This window comes from Crinia signifera, chromosome 8, assembly GCF_055691185.1.
Source record: "Crinia signifera chromosome 8, ASM5569118v1, whole genome shotgun sequence".
NCBI classification, from domain to species: Eukaryota; Metazoa; Chordata; class Amphibia; order Anura; family Myobatrachidae; genus Crinia; species Crinia signifera.
The window spans coordinates 119,503,397-119,520,432 of NC_139224.1; the positions used below are offsets into that span (position 1 = coordinate 119,503,397).

Genomic DNA, 17,036 nt, shown 5'->3' on the forward strand with positions numbered 1-17,036 from the left:
TAAAACCAGAGCCTTTAAATTCTATAAAAATAACTTGAATGAGGAGGCGTTCGCAAAATACAAAGAATCAAACAAAACTTGTAAAGGGGTAATCAAAGCAGCTAAAATATTATATGAAGAGTGCATAGCCACTGAAAGCAAAACCAAACCAACGATTTTTTTTAGATACATAAATAGTAAACGTTTAATTAGGGAAAACATAGGCCCACTAACTGATACTAGTGGAAAAAGTGTTAGTGAGGACAAGGGAAAAGCAAAACTGTTAAATGAGTTCTTCTCATCAGTATTTACTAAGGGAGAGCAGACTGTAGAACGAACATTTACCACAAACGGGACAAATAAGCCAGATCTCATTGTGGATTTCACGCCGAAGGAAATAATACTGAGGCTTAGCAAACTCAAAACAAATAAATCACCAGGGCCAGATGGGATTCATCCGAGGGTAGTAATGGAATTAAGGGATGAACTAGCTACCCCCTACATTATATCTTTAGCAAGTCACTATCGTCAGGTATAGTACCAAAAGATTGGAGAATAGCAGAGGTAGTGCCAATATTCAAAAAAGGAAAAAAGGAAGATCCCGCTAATTACAGACACGTTAGTTTAACATCAATTGTGGGTAAACTTTTTGAAGGATTTTTAAGGGATGGTATCCAGGAATATTTAGATCATCACCGTCTACTCAGTACTAACCAACATGGGTTCGTGAAAAATCGTTCATGCCAAACTAATCTACTAGGGTTCTATGAAGAGGTTAGCAAAAACCTTGATAATGGAAATGCTGTAGATGTGATTTTCTTAGATTTCGCTAAAGCATTTGATACTGTCCCACACAAGAGATTGATTAATAAAATGGAGAACCTAGGATTGGGTGAAAATAACTGCAGATGGGTAGGGAATTGGCTATGTAATAGAGAGCAAAGAGTGGTTGTGAATGGTGCCGTATCAGATATGATACTGGTACTAAGTGGAGTGCCCCAGGGTTCGGTTTTGGGGCCCATTTTGTTTAACATTTTTATTAACGATATTGGGATAGGGTTACTCAGCAATGTATCCATCTTTGCGGATGATACAAAACTTAGCTAAGTCATCAAATCATCAAAAGATGTCACCATGCTTCAAAATGATCTTGCAATTCTAGATGAGTGGGCAAAAAAATGGAAGATGAGGTTCAATGTAGATAAATGTAAGGTTATGCACCTTGGGAGACACAACCAGTGTGCAAGTTACAACCTTAGCGGAGAGGAACTGGGTAATTCCATACTTGAAAAGGATCTAGGAGTCCAAATAGACAGCAAACTGGGATGTAGTGCCCATTGTAATGTAGCTACAAAAAAGGCCAACAAAATTCTGGCATGTATTAAGAGGGTAATGGAAACTAGGGACTCAAGGGTAATTATGCCACTGTATAAAGCATTGGTGAGACCTCACCTCGAGTACGGAGTGCAGTTCTGGGCCCCACACTATAAAAAGGACATCATAGAATTAGAAAAAGTCCAAAGGCGAGCAACAAAGCTTATTAAGGGAATGGAGAATTTAAGCTACGGGGAGAGATTAAGCAATTTGGGACTATTTACATTAGAAAAGAGACTTTTAAGGGGGGACATGCTCAACATGTACAAGTATATCAAGGGCCAATATAAGGAACTGTCACACACCCTCTTTTCTACTAGAAAGGAATCTAGGACACGAGGGCATGAGTATAGATTAGAAGAAAAAAAATTTCATTCAGCTAGTAGAAAGAATTTCTTTACGGTCAGAACAGTCAAACTCTGGAACTCTCTTCCCAGAGAGGTGTAACGGCTGGCTCATTAAATGCGTTCAAGGCAAAGTTGGACAAACATTTACTGGAGAAAAACATCCATGGGTACAAATAAGAAATATAATCTGTCTGTAAAATATCAGAACCTACCAAATCAGCAATGGATATCTATACCAGGTTGAACTAGATGGACGCAAGTCTTTTTTCAGCCTTACCTACTATGTAACTATGATGCTGCACTCTTGTTTTTTTTACATTTTTCTCTTAAAAAAAAATGGTATTGATTTTATGATCTATCTAAACAAACACTCAGAGCACAATTTGTTGTAACTTGGCCCTTCATATCTACAGTATGAAGCAATGTAATTGATGAGACACAAAGTGACTCTAAAAGGTTGTGGATATTTACTGTACTTTACAGCAAAGTGTCCCATATTTAGTACATACGAATTTTAAAATAAACCTAGCTCATTTTAGATCAAGTAAACTATAGGCATTATATTCATTAAGGCGCTGATACCGGGGGGTACATTTACTAAGATGGGAGTTCTATTGAGTAGGGTATGTTGCCCATAGCCAATCAGATTCTATTTCTTATTTATTTAGCACCTACGAGAAGAGAATAGATAGAATGTGATTGGTTGCTATGGACAACATCCCATTTTATTTTATGCAGTGTAAATACTGGCTGATTTTTTAGTGTAGCCCACCAGTGGCTTTTTTTATTGGGTCAGTGTGCATGGTGCACATGGCCCCCCAAGTCCCTGGGGGGCCCACACCGCACACACTGCACCCATTTAATACTTACCCTTCGGAGTCCCATGTGCTGCTTGAATCGCTGGAAAGAGAAGAGGAGGCCCGAATGGAAGATGCATGCCCCTCTCTTAAGGTGCTCCCTGTAGCCCACACATGCATGACAGATTTATTTATACGTGGCACTTTAGATTCCCCTCCCTCAGCAGTGCAACATGGTATTTCTAGGGAGCAAAGTGTCTTGCCATTTCTGCTTTACTAGCAACTCAGACTCATTATTATTATATATTGTTACCAGTTATTTATATAGAGTACACATATTCCGCAGTGCATCACAGAGAATATTTGAACAGTCACATCAGTCCCTGCCCCAGTGGAGCTTACACTCTTATTGGGGGGGGGGGGGTATGCAATCTGGGATCACGGCTGTCGATCCCTGCCGACAGCCGTGATCCTGGCCCATTTGCGGTATGATCGACTGCAGAACGACAGACGGGATTCAAGTCCCGTCTGCCGCTCGGCGCAAAGGGGGTGTGGCCTGAAAACTGCCAGGGATTGTCCATCTGCGGCCGGGATCATGAGAATCCACGGCCATTATCGGCAGAACAAGCCCGACAGCGTCTAAAGTCGGGCCCGTTCTGCCGTGATCCCGCTTCAATGCTGTCGCTAAAGGCAGCATTGAATAGGGAGCCGCCGCTATTTCCCACGTTGGAAATAGCGGTGGCACATTGTATAACCCCCTATTTTCCCTACCACATGTACACGCACACACGGACATTCTAGGGTTAATTGGCTGGGAGCCAATTAACCTACCAGTTTAAAATAAATCCAAGTTATTGTTAAGTACAGTAAGCTTATGTTATACATGCAGAGGTCACTAGTACAGAGGGACTAATGAGCATAGGTAATAAAAAGTTGTGTATGACAAATTGTGTCTGTGCACCCGTGTGTGCTTAGCATATGTTATTGGCTTACCAAACCTCGTTACCACACATTCCAACTGTTTTGATGCTCCCAGGACAGTCCTCTTTTTTGTGACTGTCCCATCTGCCCGGGGAAGTTGTGAGGCTCCCTAAATAGAGCAGCCATGAATAGATGTTGCATGAATGCACAGGGGCTGGGGGCATTGGGGTTTTTGGGAGTCCCAAGTTTAATATCCCAGATGTTGGTAGCGGTGGCAGATTTTATCTATGAGATGCAGGACTGCAGAATGGTAATACATTCAGTTGTGTGTCAGCCACTTTGTGTCTTGGGTGAATAAATATTGTTATGCATTTGTCTCAGTTGGCCATGATTGCTATAAGTGCTGTATGCATCTGAATGCAAGAAAATCCATTAAGTAATTATCATTTACATTTTCAGATCACTAGGTAGATTTCAATAAAAAAAAAATAATAATAATTAAAATGTTGTTTCTGAAGTCCATTAGATTATTGTAATATTTAGCTATCAAAACACATTCATAGTCATCTAATATGTTCGGAGTTAGGACACAATTTAACATTGTAACCCTTTCTGATTACTATCTGGTCCATGGATACAGTATTTGACTGCTAACATGCTGGGTAGTATTCAATGATATGTTTCCCTATGTCCAGTGAATCCTGTTTAGGATTTGTTGCACATTCGCCGGCATTTGCCATCCTCTCCCCCTATTCAACGAGTCAAACCTCCGCCCCCCCCCCCCCTTCCCCAGAGAATGCTGCAGGGACCCGGGGGGGGGGGGGGGGGGGGCGGCGGAAGACAGGGAGATGCCCCCCAGAGGACTCAGGAGACTGGGCAGGCAGGGCAGAGTCAAAACCCCACTCAAATACACCAGCGTATTGCAGCAAGCATGAAACAGAGAACTGGCCGGCATTCACTGTTTGCTTTCGGTGAACAGTGATCGTTGAATAGGGTGATTCAGATTTTCAGTGAAAAAGATTCACCGCAAGGAGTGAAAACAGCCCGATTCGCCGGAAAAAACGGTAAATCGGGAGCATTGAATACTGCCCGCTGTATAGCAAAACATGGACAAATGCAATAGCTTAGCCATGCAATGCAAGTGCTTACAAAACAATAAACCACATACTGTATTGTAGAGTACATAAACTTGGATCTGCTAACTTGGAACCTCAGATGCGAGATGAGACTCACAGTTTGAGGAAAAGGTGGTCATTGCAGTCAAATCAGATTAAACCAGCTAATTGTACCACAAATACATTTAGGCCCCTTGAGTTAAGAACCAGTTCAGATGACTAAAAATATAAAACTGGCTAACAATATAGAAACCAAATCTGCTGGGGTTGGGATCGTTGGTCTACAGCATGTTGGTCGACACCAGTAGGTCGACATGGGTCAAGGTCGACATGGGTCAAGGTCAACAGGGCATTAGGTCGACACAAGCATTAGGTCGACATGGTCTAGGTCGACAGTCAAAAGGTCAATATGGGGTTTTTCACAGATTACAATGTGTCTGCCCGGAGTGTTAAAAGGTACCAATGAGGGTTAAACTGCGAAACAGGCAATGTTTTATTTTATGAAATCATGTCGTTTAATACAAATGCGGCTGTTTTTGAAGCATGAACAAGAAAAAAATATTATTCCATTAAATTTATTTAGAGACTCTCTCATTGGGGAAAAAAAACTAAGGTAAATTGGTAACAGTGCAGAGGAAAATAGGAAAAAAATATTTTCATTTATATTTTCTTTCGCATAAATATTATTGAAAATTTATAAAATATATTTATTTTGGATCAGCCTCAATGTAAGGTTTATAAAGAATGTCATATTTTTTTTGTAGAGATGTGCAGATTCAGATTTACCCGGAACTCAAAACGGGATCTTATTGGCTATACGGCTATCACATGTTTTGGAGCCAATAGCCGATAGCCGATAAGATCCCGTTTCCCGTTTTGAGATCCGGGTAAAGTTGGATCTACACATCTCTAGTTTTTTGTGCATAGAATGAGCAAGTTTGTGCTGCCCACCTTTGACTACAGCATGCAAATTGTGTTGTCCGCCACTGATGAAATCCTGCAGATTGTACTATCCACCTTTGGCCGCAGCATGCAGATTGTGCTGTCCACCTTTGGCCACAGCATGCAGATTGCGCTGTCCGCCTTTGGACACATCATGCAGATTGTGCTGCCCACCTTTGGCCACAGCATGCAGATTGTGCTGTCCACCTTTGGCCGCAGCATGCAGATTGTACTGTCCACCTTTGGCCACAGCATGCAGATTGTGCTGTCCACCTTTGGCCACAGCATGCAGATTGCGCTGTCCGCCTTTGCACACATCATGCAGATTGTGCTTCCCACCTTTGGCCACAGCATGCAGATTGTGCTCCCCATCTTTCACCACAGTATGCAGATTGTGCTGTCCACCTTTGGCCGCAGCATGCAGATTGTGCTGTCCGCCTTTGGCCACAGCATGCAGATTGTGCTGCCCATCTCTCACCACAGCATGCAGATTGTGCTGCCCATCTTTCACCACAGTATGCAGATTGTGCTGTCCACCTTTGGCCGCAGCATGCAGATTGTGCTGTCCGCCTTTGGCCACAGCATGCAGATTGTGCTGCCCATCTCTCACCACAGCATGCAGATTGTGCTGCCCATCTTTCACCACAGTATGCAGATTGTGCTGCCCACTCTTGACCCTAGAACTTCTAAATTTACACTAAGGGCTTATCTTAGCTACTGAATTTTTTTTAGAATAATGTTATAATAGATTTTGACACCTAGATAAAATTAATATTTCAGCAGTATGTTTAAAATGATGAGGTAATAAATATTACTGTCCTTTATATGTAGGATGTCACAAATGGACAGCATTGTAGAGCAAAATTTATAAATAAGAAAGATACAGCATAACAAGACATATTGGTGCTTGCAAAATGACAGTACAAACACAACAGGTCCAAAACAATATACAGTCATCAATATTGTGAGTACAGTAACTACACTGTAACTAGAAAGCCAGCTTAGGGCTGGCCAAAGCATGAATTCAGAGTCCTAGCCAAATAAGAGACCAACAGTAAGAAGATTCCAACCTTTAAAAAAAGGGAAATCTGCATGATAAAGTGATAAAGGGGCAGATGTATGAAACTGCATATAACGTTTTGCACATAACGGGTCCCGCGTCTCCAGCATAACGTGCAGAAGCGGGCACCCATTATGTGCAGATGTATTAACACCCCCCCCAGCCAATTAGGAGAGCTGTTATGCCCAGCGTGAACGGCTCTCCTTATCGGCTTCCCCAGCATCCCACGCATGCACGATGTGCTTTCCTTCCCCCGGCCGGCTGTCTGGGCATGCGCGAGAGCTCGCTAAAGCCACAAGATCTCCAGTGCAGCCCAAGCCAGAAGCAGAGCGAGCGTTGTCCCTGCAGTGGGGATAGGACAACGCTAGCCCTGAGCTGGCGAAGCGTCCAGGGCGAATTAACGCCTGGTGGCTGTTAATACATTGCCCCGGCCACTAAACACTGGGGGGATTGCAGGGGACAGCTCTGCGAAGCGTAACTCGGTGGGCTGTCACCAAAGCACGTTAGGTCGGCTAGTTATACATTGGGGAAAACGTAATCCCCCCCAGTTAACCAGCGTTAAGTGCAATTCTGTACTTAACGCTGGTTCATATATCTGCCCTAAAGCACCAGTCACTTTATCACTTCATCACTTCTCCTCCCTTCATACATCTACCCCTGAATCACTTCCTGGTCTGCCAGCACACTGAGGGGTAGATGTATGAAGCAGTGATAAGGGAGGAGAAGTTATAAAGCAGCAGGGAAACGCCTAGTATTTTATGGGCATCCCTATAAAAACGATGGGCGTCACCGGCCATCTCGGTCAGAAATAAAAATCAGTTTAGACTGACTTATATTTCCGAAGGGGAAAAAATCATTCGATGTTCAACAAGCATGGAATGATTTTTTGCTTGTGCAGCCACATGCGAGGGGATGTGTAAGTGTACACATCCCCTCGCATGCAAATGCAGGGATTCGCACAGCGGGGGGAGGGGTTTCAGGCATTCGCTTGGGCGGCGGGATGGCGTTGACCTGTTTGCTAGGCAGCGTATATACATTGCCTAGTGAACAGATCTAAATAAGGCCCTTGATCTGGAGTAACTGAAAATACACACAGAAATCCGCTGCTGTGAGAGATGAGTCATACCTGGCAGGGCATTTCCCAAGTAACAACATTTTTGAAACTACACAGAAAAAAATAAAATAAAAAAGGTACTCTTTACCTAGCACGGCGCCCACGATCTTGATCGTGGGCATCGTGAGGTAAAAAATCGTGTCGGTCGCGTCGTATGCGGGCTAAACATGCCCGCACGCGACGCAATGCTCACGATTTCCCATTGAAACCCATGTTAAACATGGACATCGTGTCGGTCGCGTCGCGGCCGGCTATAAATGTGCACACGATGGCCCCGACGCGATGCCCACGATTTGCCATAGGAATTAATGTTAAAAGACCCGATGGACACGATTTTAATGTTAAATGGCTCAATGGACCCGATTTTAGCATAGGAAACAATGTTAAATGGGCCTTAGAGCCCAAATAATTACCCTGAACTCTGAAATGGCCCCCCCAATTTTGTACGCCACCCCACGATCAACGTGAACCCGAAGCGTGGCGAGCGCAGCGGTAAGCGTCCTCCGACCTTTTCATACCCCCACTATCCACGTCGGCATGGAGTTGAGAATAGAATAGTGTGGCGAGCGCAGCGAGCCACCGAGCCCGAAGCGTGGCGAGCGCAGCGAGCCCCGCGAGGGGACGCGGATACCTTCACAGGTAAACGCGTCCCCTCGCGGGCTTCACAGGTGTCCGCGTCGCCACGGACACCTGTGAAGCCCGCGAGGGGACGCGTCTAGCTGTGAAGGTATCCGCGTCCCCTCGCGGGGCTCGCTGCGCTCGCCACGCTTCGGGCTCGGTGGCTCGCTATGCTCGCCACACTATTCTATTCTCAACTCCACGCCGACGTGGATAGTGGGGGTATGAAAAGGTCGGAGGACGCGTACCGCCGCCCCTCGCGGGCTCGCTGCGCTCGCCACGCTTCGGGTTCACGTTGATCGTGGGGTGGCGTAAAAAATTGGGGGGGCCATTTCTGAGTTCAGGGTAAGTATTTGGGCTCTAAGGCCCATTTAACATTGTTTCCTATGCTAAAATCGGGTCCATTGAGCCATTTAACATTAAAATCGTGTCCATCGGGTCTTTTAACATTAATTCCTATGGCAAATCGTGGGCATCGCGTCGGGGCCATCGTGTGCACATTTATAGCCGGCCGCGACGCGACCGACACGATGTCCATGTTTAACATGGGTTTCAATGGGAAATCGTGAGCATCGCGTCGGTCGCGTCGCGGGCACACATAAATGTACCCGCGATGCCCGCGATGGGCGCCGTGTTAGGTAAAGAGTACCGAAAAAAATATATATTAAAGCGGAATGGACTACAATAGAATCCAATGCACAATGATTTTCTGAAGTGCAGAGATATTAGCAAATACATCACAATTGTGTTAGGCAGACACAATTAAATCTGAAATTGTGACCGGTTAATGCGAATCATAGCTTTACAAACTTTATTAAAAGTAAATTATGCTACAAGAAAAGATAACACTACATACAGTATAAAAGAAGCACATCCAAACATACATAAAGATTGTGCTCTGAATACATAGTCGATCTATCCAGAATATACTATATGTAAAAAAAAAATAGATGAAAATATGTAAACAATACAGAACCAGGAAAAAGGGTAATAGTGAAGGCTCAAAAAGGGAATAATTCAAATCATTCTCAGTGGGTCTGGCAGGTACAGCTTCTTCACTGTAGATACAGAAAAACAACCTTTCATTTGTTTCAACATTTGAGATAAAAAAAAGTTATCTCAAATTTATTTTACCATTATTTATTTTATTTTAAGGGAAAAAAAGGAAAAAGAAACATCTAGCAATTTTCAGCTTAGTTATTTTCTGTACTAAGCAGACAATCAGCCTCTAACTATCATTTTATACAATGTTCTTGATAAATTCTATCATTAAGCTGATTGGTTGCTATGGGTAACTTTTACACTGGTCCACTCTCCACTCTTTTCACTGCTTGATAAATTAACCCTGAGGGAAATGTACTAAGCCTTGGAGAGTGAAAATGAGGATAGTTATCAAGTACCAGCCAATCAGACCCTAACTACCATGTTACAGGCTGTGTTTGAAAAATTAGAGTTAGGAGCTGATTGGTTGCAAGGCTATGTTCTAGTACAGGTTGAGTATCTTTGCAGCCATACTTACCTGTCCCCTGATGGTGTCCGGTGGTCCCTTGGCGTCCGCGCAGTCCCCGGGCGTCCACAGCAGGCCTCCGGACATCTTCTCCTGGTCTCCAGTGGTCCCAGGAATGCATTGCGCGAGTGTGCGTGCGCACCGGTGACGTCACCGGCGCGCGCGCACACTCGCGCAATGCATTCCTGGGACCGCTGGAGACCCTGGAGAAGATGCCAGAGGCCTGCTGTGGACGCCCGGGGACTTGGTAAGTATGAAAAGAGGGTTAGGGGGTTAAAAAAAATAATAATAATAATTCGAATGATTCCAAAAACCACGGTTTTTGGAATAATTCGGATAAGGGATGTCCGGATACCGGATACTCAACCTGTAATGCATTTATCAAGCATAGCAAGACTAATTATGCTAAAGCAACAAGGCATGTTGGTTAGTAGAAATACACCATCAATAGTTGATTAATTTGCTGTCGTTTTAGGGTTAGAAGAAGGAATGGCTACATGATCATGATGTGCCTCCAATGTTTTTATTTATATTGTGATTATTGTTGTTATTATTATTATTATTAGTAGTAGTAGTATTATATGGCAAAAATTTACTATATATTATTATGCTTGATATTTCCAATATGGATGATTCGAAAAAGATACTGTATAATGACTGTGGAAATGAAGAAGTAATACATCTGACGGTAAATAAAAAAGTTTTTGAATTTTAATAGATCATTTAAAAATATCATCTTGGTTGCACTCACAAATAAACAATATTTTTGTATACTGTATGTATACCATTTGGTTTCAGATTTGTAACAGCCTTATTGTGTGTGGTTCATAAATGATCGGATATTTTATCCTATGGTCCACAATTATCACAAGGGTGTATTTAATAATCGTATTTTTAAATAAATATTCAGTTACAGACTGGTGAGATCTGTTATTTTCAAACGTGAGGAGAAATTTTGACAAAGTGTATTGGAATCCTTCTATTTTATTTGATACCATCCCATAATGGGTTGTATACCATTCCCTGGTGATGTAAAATATGAGTATCAGTTATAAGAGAGACAGGGAGTGAAATACTGCTATCCAACCGTGTGCTGTGGCAGTCAACGGTGGGATGAGTGTGCCCAGGTGTAAGGGGGGAACGTCAGTTTGGTTATGAAATTGATCAATTTAATCCAGCATCGCCCAGTATGCTCATTTCCCCGTATAGCTACGTGTGTGAGCCCTATTACTCATTTTTTTTACATTTTAATATATTTTGACTCCTAGACTGAATGAATAATTCGGCGGCATGTTGGTAATGAAAGAATAATAGGTACTGATACACATCATTGCTTCAGTCACAGCAAACAACCCGTCTCAGCATGCTAGGCCCAGTGAGACTATGCTAGTGTTCTGTTGTGTTCTGTATACAGACTCATGCACAAACAACATACAGCACAATCTCCTGGTACATCCTAATAACGATAGGTTGTGAATGACAAATTGTTTACATTATCCAGCGTGTATGATGCACATTCCTGCTGGTCGTTTGTTACTTTTACTGATCCTTTGAACATGCAGGAAGATTTTGTATATATTGTTAACGACAGCATACTCCCAGATGCTGATATGTTTAGCAAGATTGAACAGTTTGTATGCTCTATAACGTTTGTGTGGGAAACCGTTGTAACTATTGCATAGTTTACATATTTGTCTAATAAGAACACAGCTTAAGACACATTTTTGGCATAAAAAAAGGTGCCCAACACTAGCAGAGGACCTCATGCTAGGCATCTCATGCTGTGCGATGTATTGAGGCTTTATGTATAAGGACATACTGTATATGTATCTTTTTGAAAGATTTAGTGAAGGACATATCTTGGAAATACTGAAGTTTTCTGTAAAACACTTCAAGACACATGTGGGTAGATGTAATGCGGTGTGAGTCTGGGGAACGTGTGGGATGCTGAATGAACCCAGAGGTTTTTAAAAGGGCCATCATTTATAAAGGCAAAACCATCTCTTGTAAATGAATGCCCCTTTAAATAAAACCTTAAGTTCATCTGGGATCCTGCAAGGCACACATTCTCACCTCAATGAATCCGGCCTCTGGACACTTTAATCACTGTAACCAGTAGTGGCTCTTAACTCTGTGGAGAAGGGGGGCTTCTGCAATGCCACCCCACCCTCTGCTGCCACCGCTGTTGGACCCCACCGCCAGTGCCCACTGGTTCCCCACGCTGTTGCCAGTGCCTGCTGGTCTCATGTTGTGGACGTATGACCAGCAGTTGCACAGTACCTTCTTCAGTACTGCACATGTGCTGGCCCCCAGCCTCCATGGGCTGCTTCTGCAGCAGTCCATAGAAGCATATTCACGGTCCCGGGTCCGACATATGCGCAAAATTGTCCTTGGTACTGCATATGCGCATAACCCCTTTTTTATGGGCTGCCAACGCAGCAGCCCATTGATGCATCCCAGAGGGATTGAACACCTCCCAATGGGACTACCTTGGGTGTCTGCCAGTCACAGTGATGCCAGTGTAGTCTCTCAGATACTACAAAGATAGGCAGTGGCGGATTATTTGCATATAAATAAAAAAAACAACAACAGACTATTCTAAAACTTTACATAATGTAATTATAGAATATAGTTCAAGTCAATAACTTTAAATAGCACATTTCTGTAAAATCCAGATTCACACTAAAACATAAAAGTAGCGAAAACTCACCAAGGAATCTGACAGTTCTCCGCACCAGTGGATTAATATAGCAACAGTCTCCAGTTAAAAGAGTTTTTTCCTGATTCTCAAAATCCCTCGTTGCTACCTGTAGACAAAACACTACAGTTTCTCCAACGATTATCTAAATAGGAAACAAAAAATATATATTTTTAGAAAGCAAGTAAACGTTAATTGGCATATTGCATGAAATGTTCAGTCTTTCCACCTTTTAATGTGCTTCATAAATTATATACCGTTATATATATATATATATATATATATATATATATATATATATATATATATATATATCTGACTGCGTCTTCAACTCAAGTTTACATCCAACATTATTAATGTCTGACTAATCACCCATTCTATATGATGTAGCACTGGGCTAAAACAAATTGATACTAGTTTAAATTAATACTAGAATAAATAATGAAATTAATACTAGGAATACAGAATCATCATAAATTAAATTGGTATTTGTTGTAGTAATAAATTAGAATATAGGTTATGCAGCAGTACATTAATGATCTATTTTTGCAATTATATCCTACAAAAAAAACAAAATATATATATATATATATATTTTTTTTTTTGGTTGCACTGCTTTTGGTGTGTGTGTATTTAATCCTGGCTACTATTTCTGCCTGGGGAAATAGCGGTCATTGCCTATTCAATGATGTCATTTTCGACGGGATTGAAGGCAGTTTCCAACAAAACATCCAACTTTGTATAGTCGGATCTGGATTGTGGAATTCTCTCGACCATTTCTCAACAATCTGCATCTATTTTCACCTAACGTCAGTCTTTCCGACATTCGATAGTGAGAATATTGAAATCTCACTGTGGAATTGCAGTCGAGGGAAGCGAAAACTTGTACTACACACTGACCGCTTACATCATGGTTAGCATTCTATTGCGGAATTCTAACCATCCATAATCAGAAGCCTCTCCTTATTGTTATCATAATCATTATATTGCACCTAATTCACACCTGATCACATGGTGTCAACATGGTGTCAATTGGAAGGCCAGGCGATTACTGATAGACTGTATGTGTATATAGACCATAGTATGCATGCTCAAGGCCATGCTGCAATAAAATCCTGCTACTTTGCTATCACTGGCCATCTGTAACTTGATTGACATGAAGCTGGCGTTTGGGGGTGGTAACTGGGCGTTTACTGGGAGTGTCCGGGAAAATAGAAGATTGCCCTGACGTTTTATGGAAAGTGGTGTGAAGTCAGCTCCTGATTAGCCTGTTTCTATCACAGTTGCAGGTAAGTCCTGGACGGCAAACACTGGGAAAGGTAAGAGGCTTGCGAATGGTTTTTGCAGCTAATCGCTTATCCAGCTACTGTCAGTTTTGCAAGCCCTGCTAAGCAAATCCCAGGGCAGGACATAGGCCCTGATTGTAATTGACTAGGTAAACTGTGAAGTTCACAGCTTTCCGAATCCTTATGACGCCGCCTTGGGAAATTCACACCCCCCACCGCCATTTTCCCTCGCAACCATGCGAGCGGATGTTTCTTTGTAACACATATGCCCACTGCTGGAGAAATTATTTGATGGTCGACGACCATCGAATGATTTCACCAGGGCTCGCAAATATAAGCCTGTGGAGACCTTTGGCGTCCAACACTCACATGGGGTATGCTTCCTGACATGTGCATCTGCATCTCCCTTGGTCTGTTTTTGCACATTCATGCCCTTACTGGACTCAATTACACAGCCATCTTTTACACCTATCTAGGCCTATTTGTACAGTAAGTGCACATATTCCAACCTTACAGAACACAGCTGTAGATGTGTCATCACTTTTTCAGTGCATGCTCTATGCTACAAAGTGCACTTGTGCTTCAGTATCTGGTGTGCAGCATACAGTACAGGGATATTTAGCAACTCCTCTATTTACTCACAGCAAGTGTTGTGGTAACATGGCAGTGTTTACAGACAAAATCATAATGGGGTCCCCAGAATGCTACTTGATTAAGACACCAATTAAAATTAAATGCTGTCATCTATTTAAGTATGCTATTTTGGTGGGATAATCATCCGGTGTTGCCTATGGAGTGTTTTGTCTTTACTGATTAATATAAATGATAGTGTACAACACAAGTGAGCGGACTGATTAATATAAATGACACTGTATGACAAGCGAGCAGGCTGATTACTATAACTGATGCTGAATAACACAAGTGAATAGGCTAGTCATTAATTACATTTAAAAAAAATACCAGAATGACTCAGGCAGTGATTCTTAACTTTAATTCTAAACTAACTATGAATCTGCCAAAAACTGGTTTCATTAATGAACAATGCAAGTAACGAACAACTCTGGAACAATGGATTTGTACTTTGAATATGCATACTATTATGCACTCAGTGGTCACAATTAGAAACACCTGTACACCTCCTCATTAATGCTAACATATATTAAATATGTGGGATACGGTCATTAGGTTGACCCTATTAAGGTCAACAGGCATCGACCACTGAAGATTGACAAGGCTTAGGTCGATACCTAAAATAGGTCAACAAGGCTAATGTAAGTGCCTTTGAACATGGAATAATTGTTGGTGCCATATAGAGGGGTTCAGTGTTTCAAATACTGCTTTGCTAACTTGTATTGTGATGCTGCAAAGTGGCAGCTCTCTTTACAGCACCCAAGATCACAGCAGCAGAAAGCCCTGACGATCAGCAGCCCTACAGAAGCTCTCATAGGCAATGCCTTAGGTACAGTAGGTGAATCTAAGCAGCGGTGTGTGGGGGGGGTCATGGGATGGGAGAGTAGTGATGGGTAGAGGCAGCGATGGCGGTGCATGCACAACACATGATAATGCTATGGAAAGTCATTGCAGGGGTAGAGCTTTATTGCAAGCTCCGTCCTAGCCTGAGGTTATGAATACATCCATGCAATGTAATCAGTGCTTGCAAAGGGAATCTGACCAATATTATCAGATCCGCATCTATGAGTGTGAATGGCGATTCAGCTCCTAAATGAAGAATAAATTGTTTTATTGTTTAAGAATAATAGTCAAACTATTGTCTCATGCATTTACAGATTCAAAGTAAACGGGAAATTGATGTACTGTATAGTAAATGCAGTAGCAGTACTAATGTTATTTGTCTGTATACAGTATATAAAGCCTGCATGAGTAATACTATGTAATTCTGCACAAACGCTTACATGAATGAATGAATGAATGAATGAATGAATGAATGAATGAATAACAGAGGCTAGGGAGTTAAGGATAAATACTGCTTTAATGTTAACTAGCTTGGATTATGCTCACATTCTCTCCGATAAAGTAGAAACCGTCCCAGGCTATTTTGCTTGGGGCTGGTTGTGGATTTGGCGACGAAAATTGTGCTGCCTGTTATATATTTATTTATTTGTTTTTAAAATGTTCACAAACTTTGGTTGTAGACCAGCACAATTACAGATAGAATTTCATACAATGATCTGTATTATTTCTAATACATTTATCCTGACCATACAATCCTCGTTGTTACTTCTGTACAATGGAGGAGCTTCGTGGTTGTGGGCCCAGGTGCAAAAAAGCAGTGGGTGGCAGGGAGAGGAAGAGGGTAACAGTGTAAGGCTGTGAGAGAGAAAAGAGTGACAGGTGACAAGGGAAGACATTGTGTGATGCATACAAGAACAATGTCCTGCACAGTGCAGATAAAGGGGTTAGTACCTTGGTGGAGGCAGGAACACAGTAGCTCTTTCTATGCCTGTGACAGGGCCCACAGCCCTTGGCTTTCCTCAGTTTGGCGCTCAGTCAGACATACTCTGACAGTGTAAATTACACCAGTTGTGAGATGCCTTTAATTCACAGACAGACGTGAATCAGAATAAATATACAGCTGTCTGTTAATTAGAGACAGCATGTGACTGTGATCATCAGCGCTAATACTGCAGGTGGCAGGAACATAAGGTCTGGAACACAAGGTCATTCCTGCCTCTCTAGAGTAAGGGACAGGTCCCCTGGGCAGTGGGGCCCACCCTGCCCCCTGCACTGGGCCATTCATTCAATATTGCTCAAAATGATCTGCAGGAGGGGATAACTCATTGCTAGTTTTGGGTAGGGCAGTTGGCCCCTTAGTCCACAGGAGCCCTGCTGCAATGCACCTGCTGCACCAATGTTAGTTCCTCCTCTGCTTCTGTGTTTGGAAATTGAGTATTATCTTCTCCTTTGTTGTATCTGTAATATATCACCTGTAAGTGATCATTTTATTACAGCTTGCTCTAAATCCATTTAGACAGTTTCCTGTAAACAACGTTACTAACGTAGTCATAGATATGCCCCTTTCACGTGGTTCCAGACTAAAGCATCAACAATTTCTGACTGTCTATTTAGATTTTCATCCTATCATCTGGATACCTTTCTCACATACTATACAAATTGGGGGTTTTGACCGATTCAAGTTTTTGATGTGTGAAAGCAAACCATATACCGGTTCCCCCACCCTGCTCTTTACCAGGGTCAGGCTGAGACCTGGGGATTCCTTGGCAATTTCCTGTGCTGCATGTGTGTAAGTGGTATTACCA

At 42.3% G+C, this 17,036-nt stretch overlaps 1 protein-coding gene across 3 annotated transcripts in view; it reads right to left on the reverse strand.

Moving 5' to 3' along the window:
* The window catches only part of PLPPR5 (phospholipid phosphatase related 5), a 281,612-nt gene that overhangs the window by 116,408 nt on the left and 148,168 nt on the right, over positions 1-17,036 (reverse strand). For all 3 annotated transcript variants that reach the window (XM_083157061.1, XM_083157062.1, XM_083157063.1), the window contains exon 2: positions 12,485-12,617. In XM_083157061.1, the coding sequence (XP_083013187.1) occupies positions 12,485-12,617 (133 nt within the window). The remainder of the gene's footprint in view (positions 1-12,484; positions 12,618-17,036) is intronic.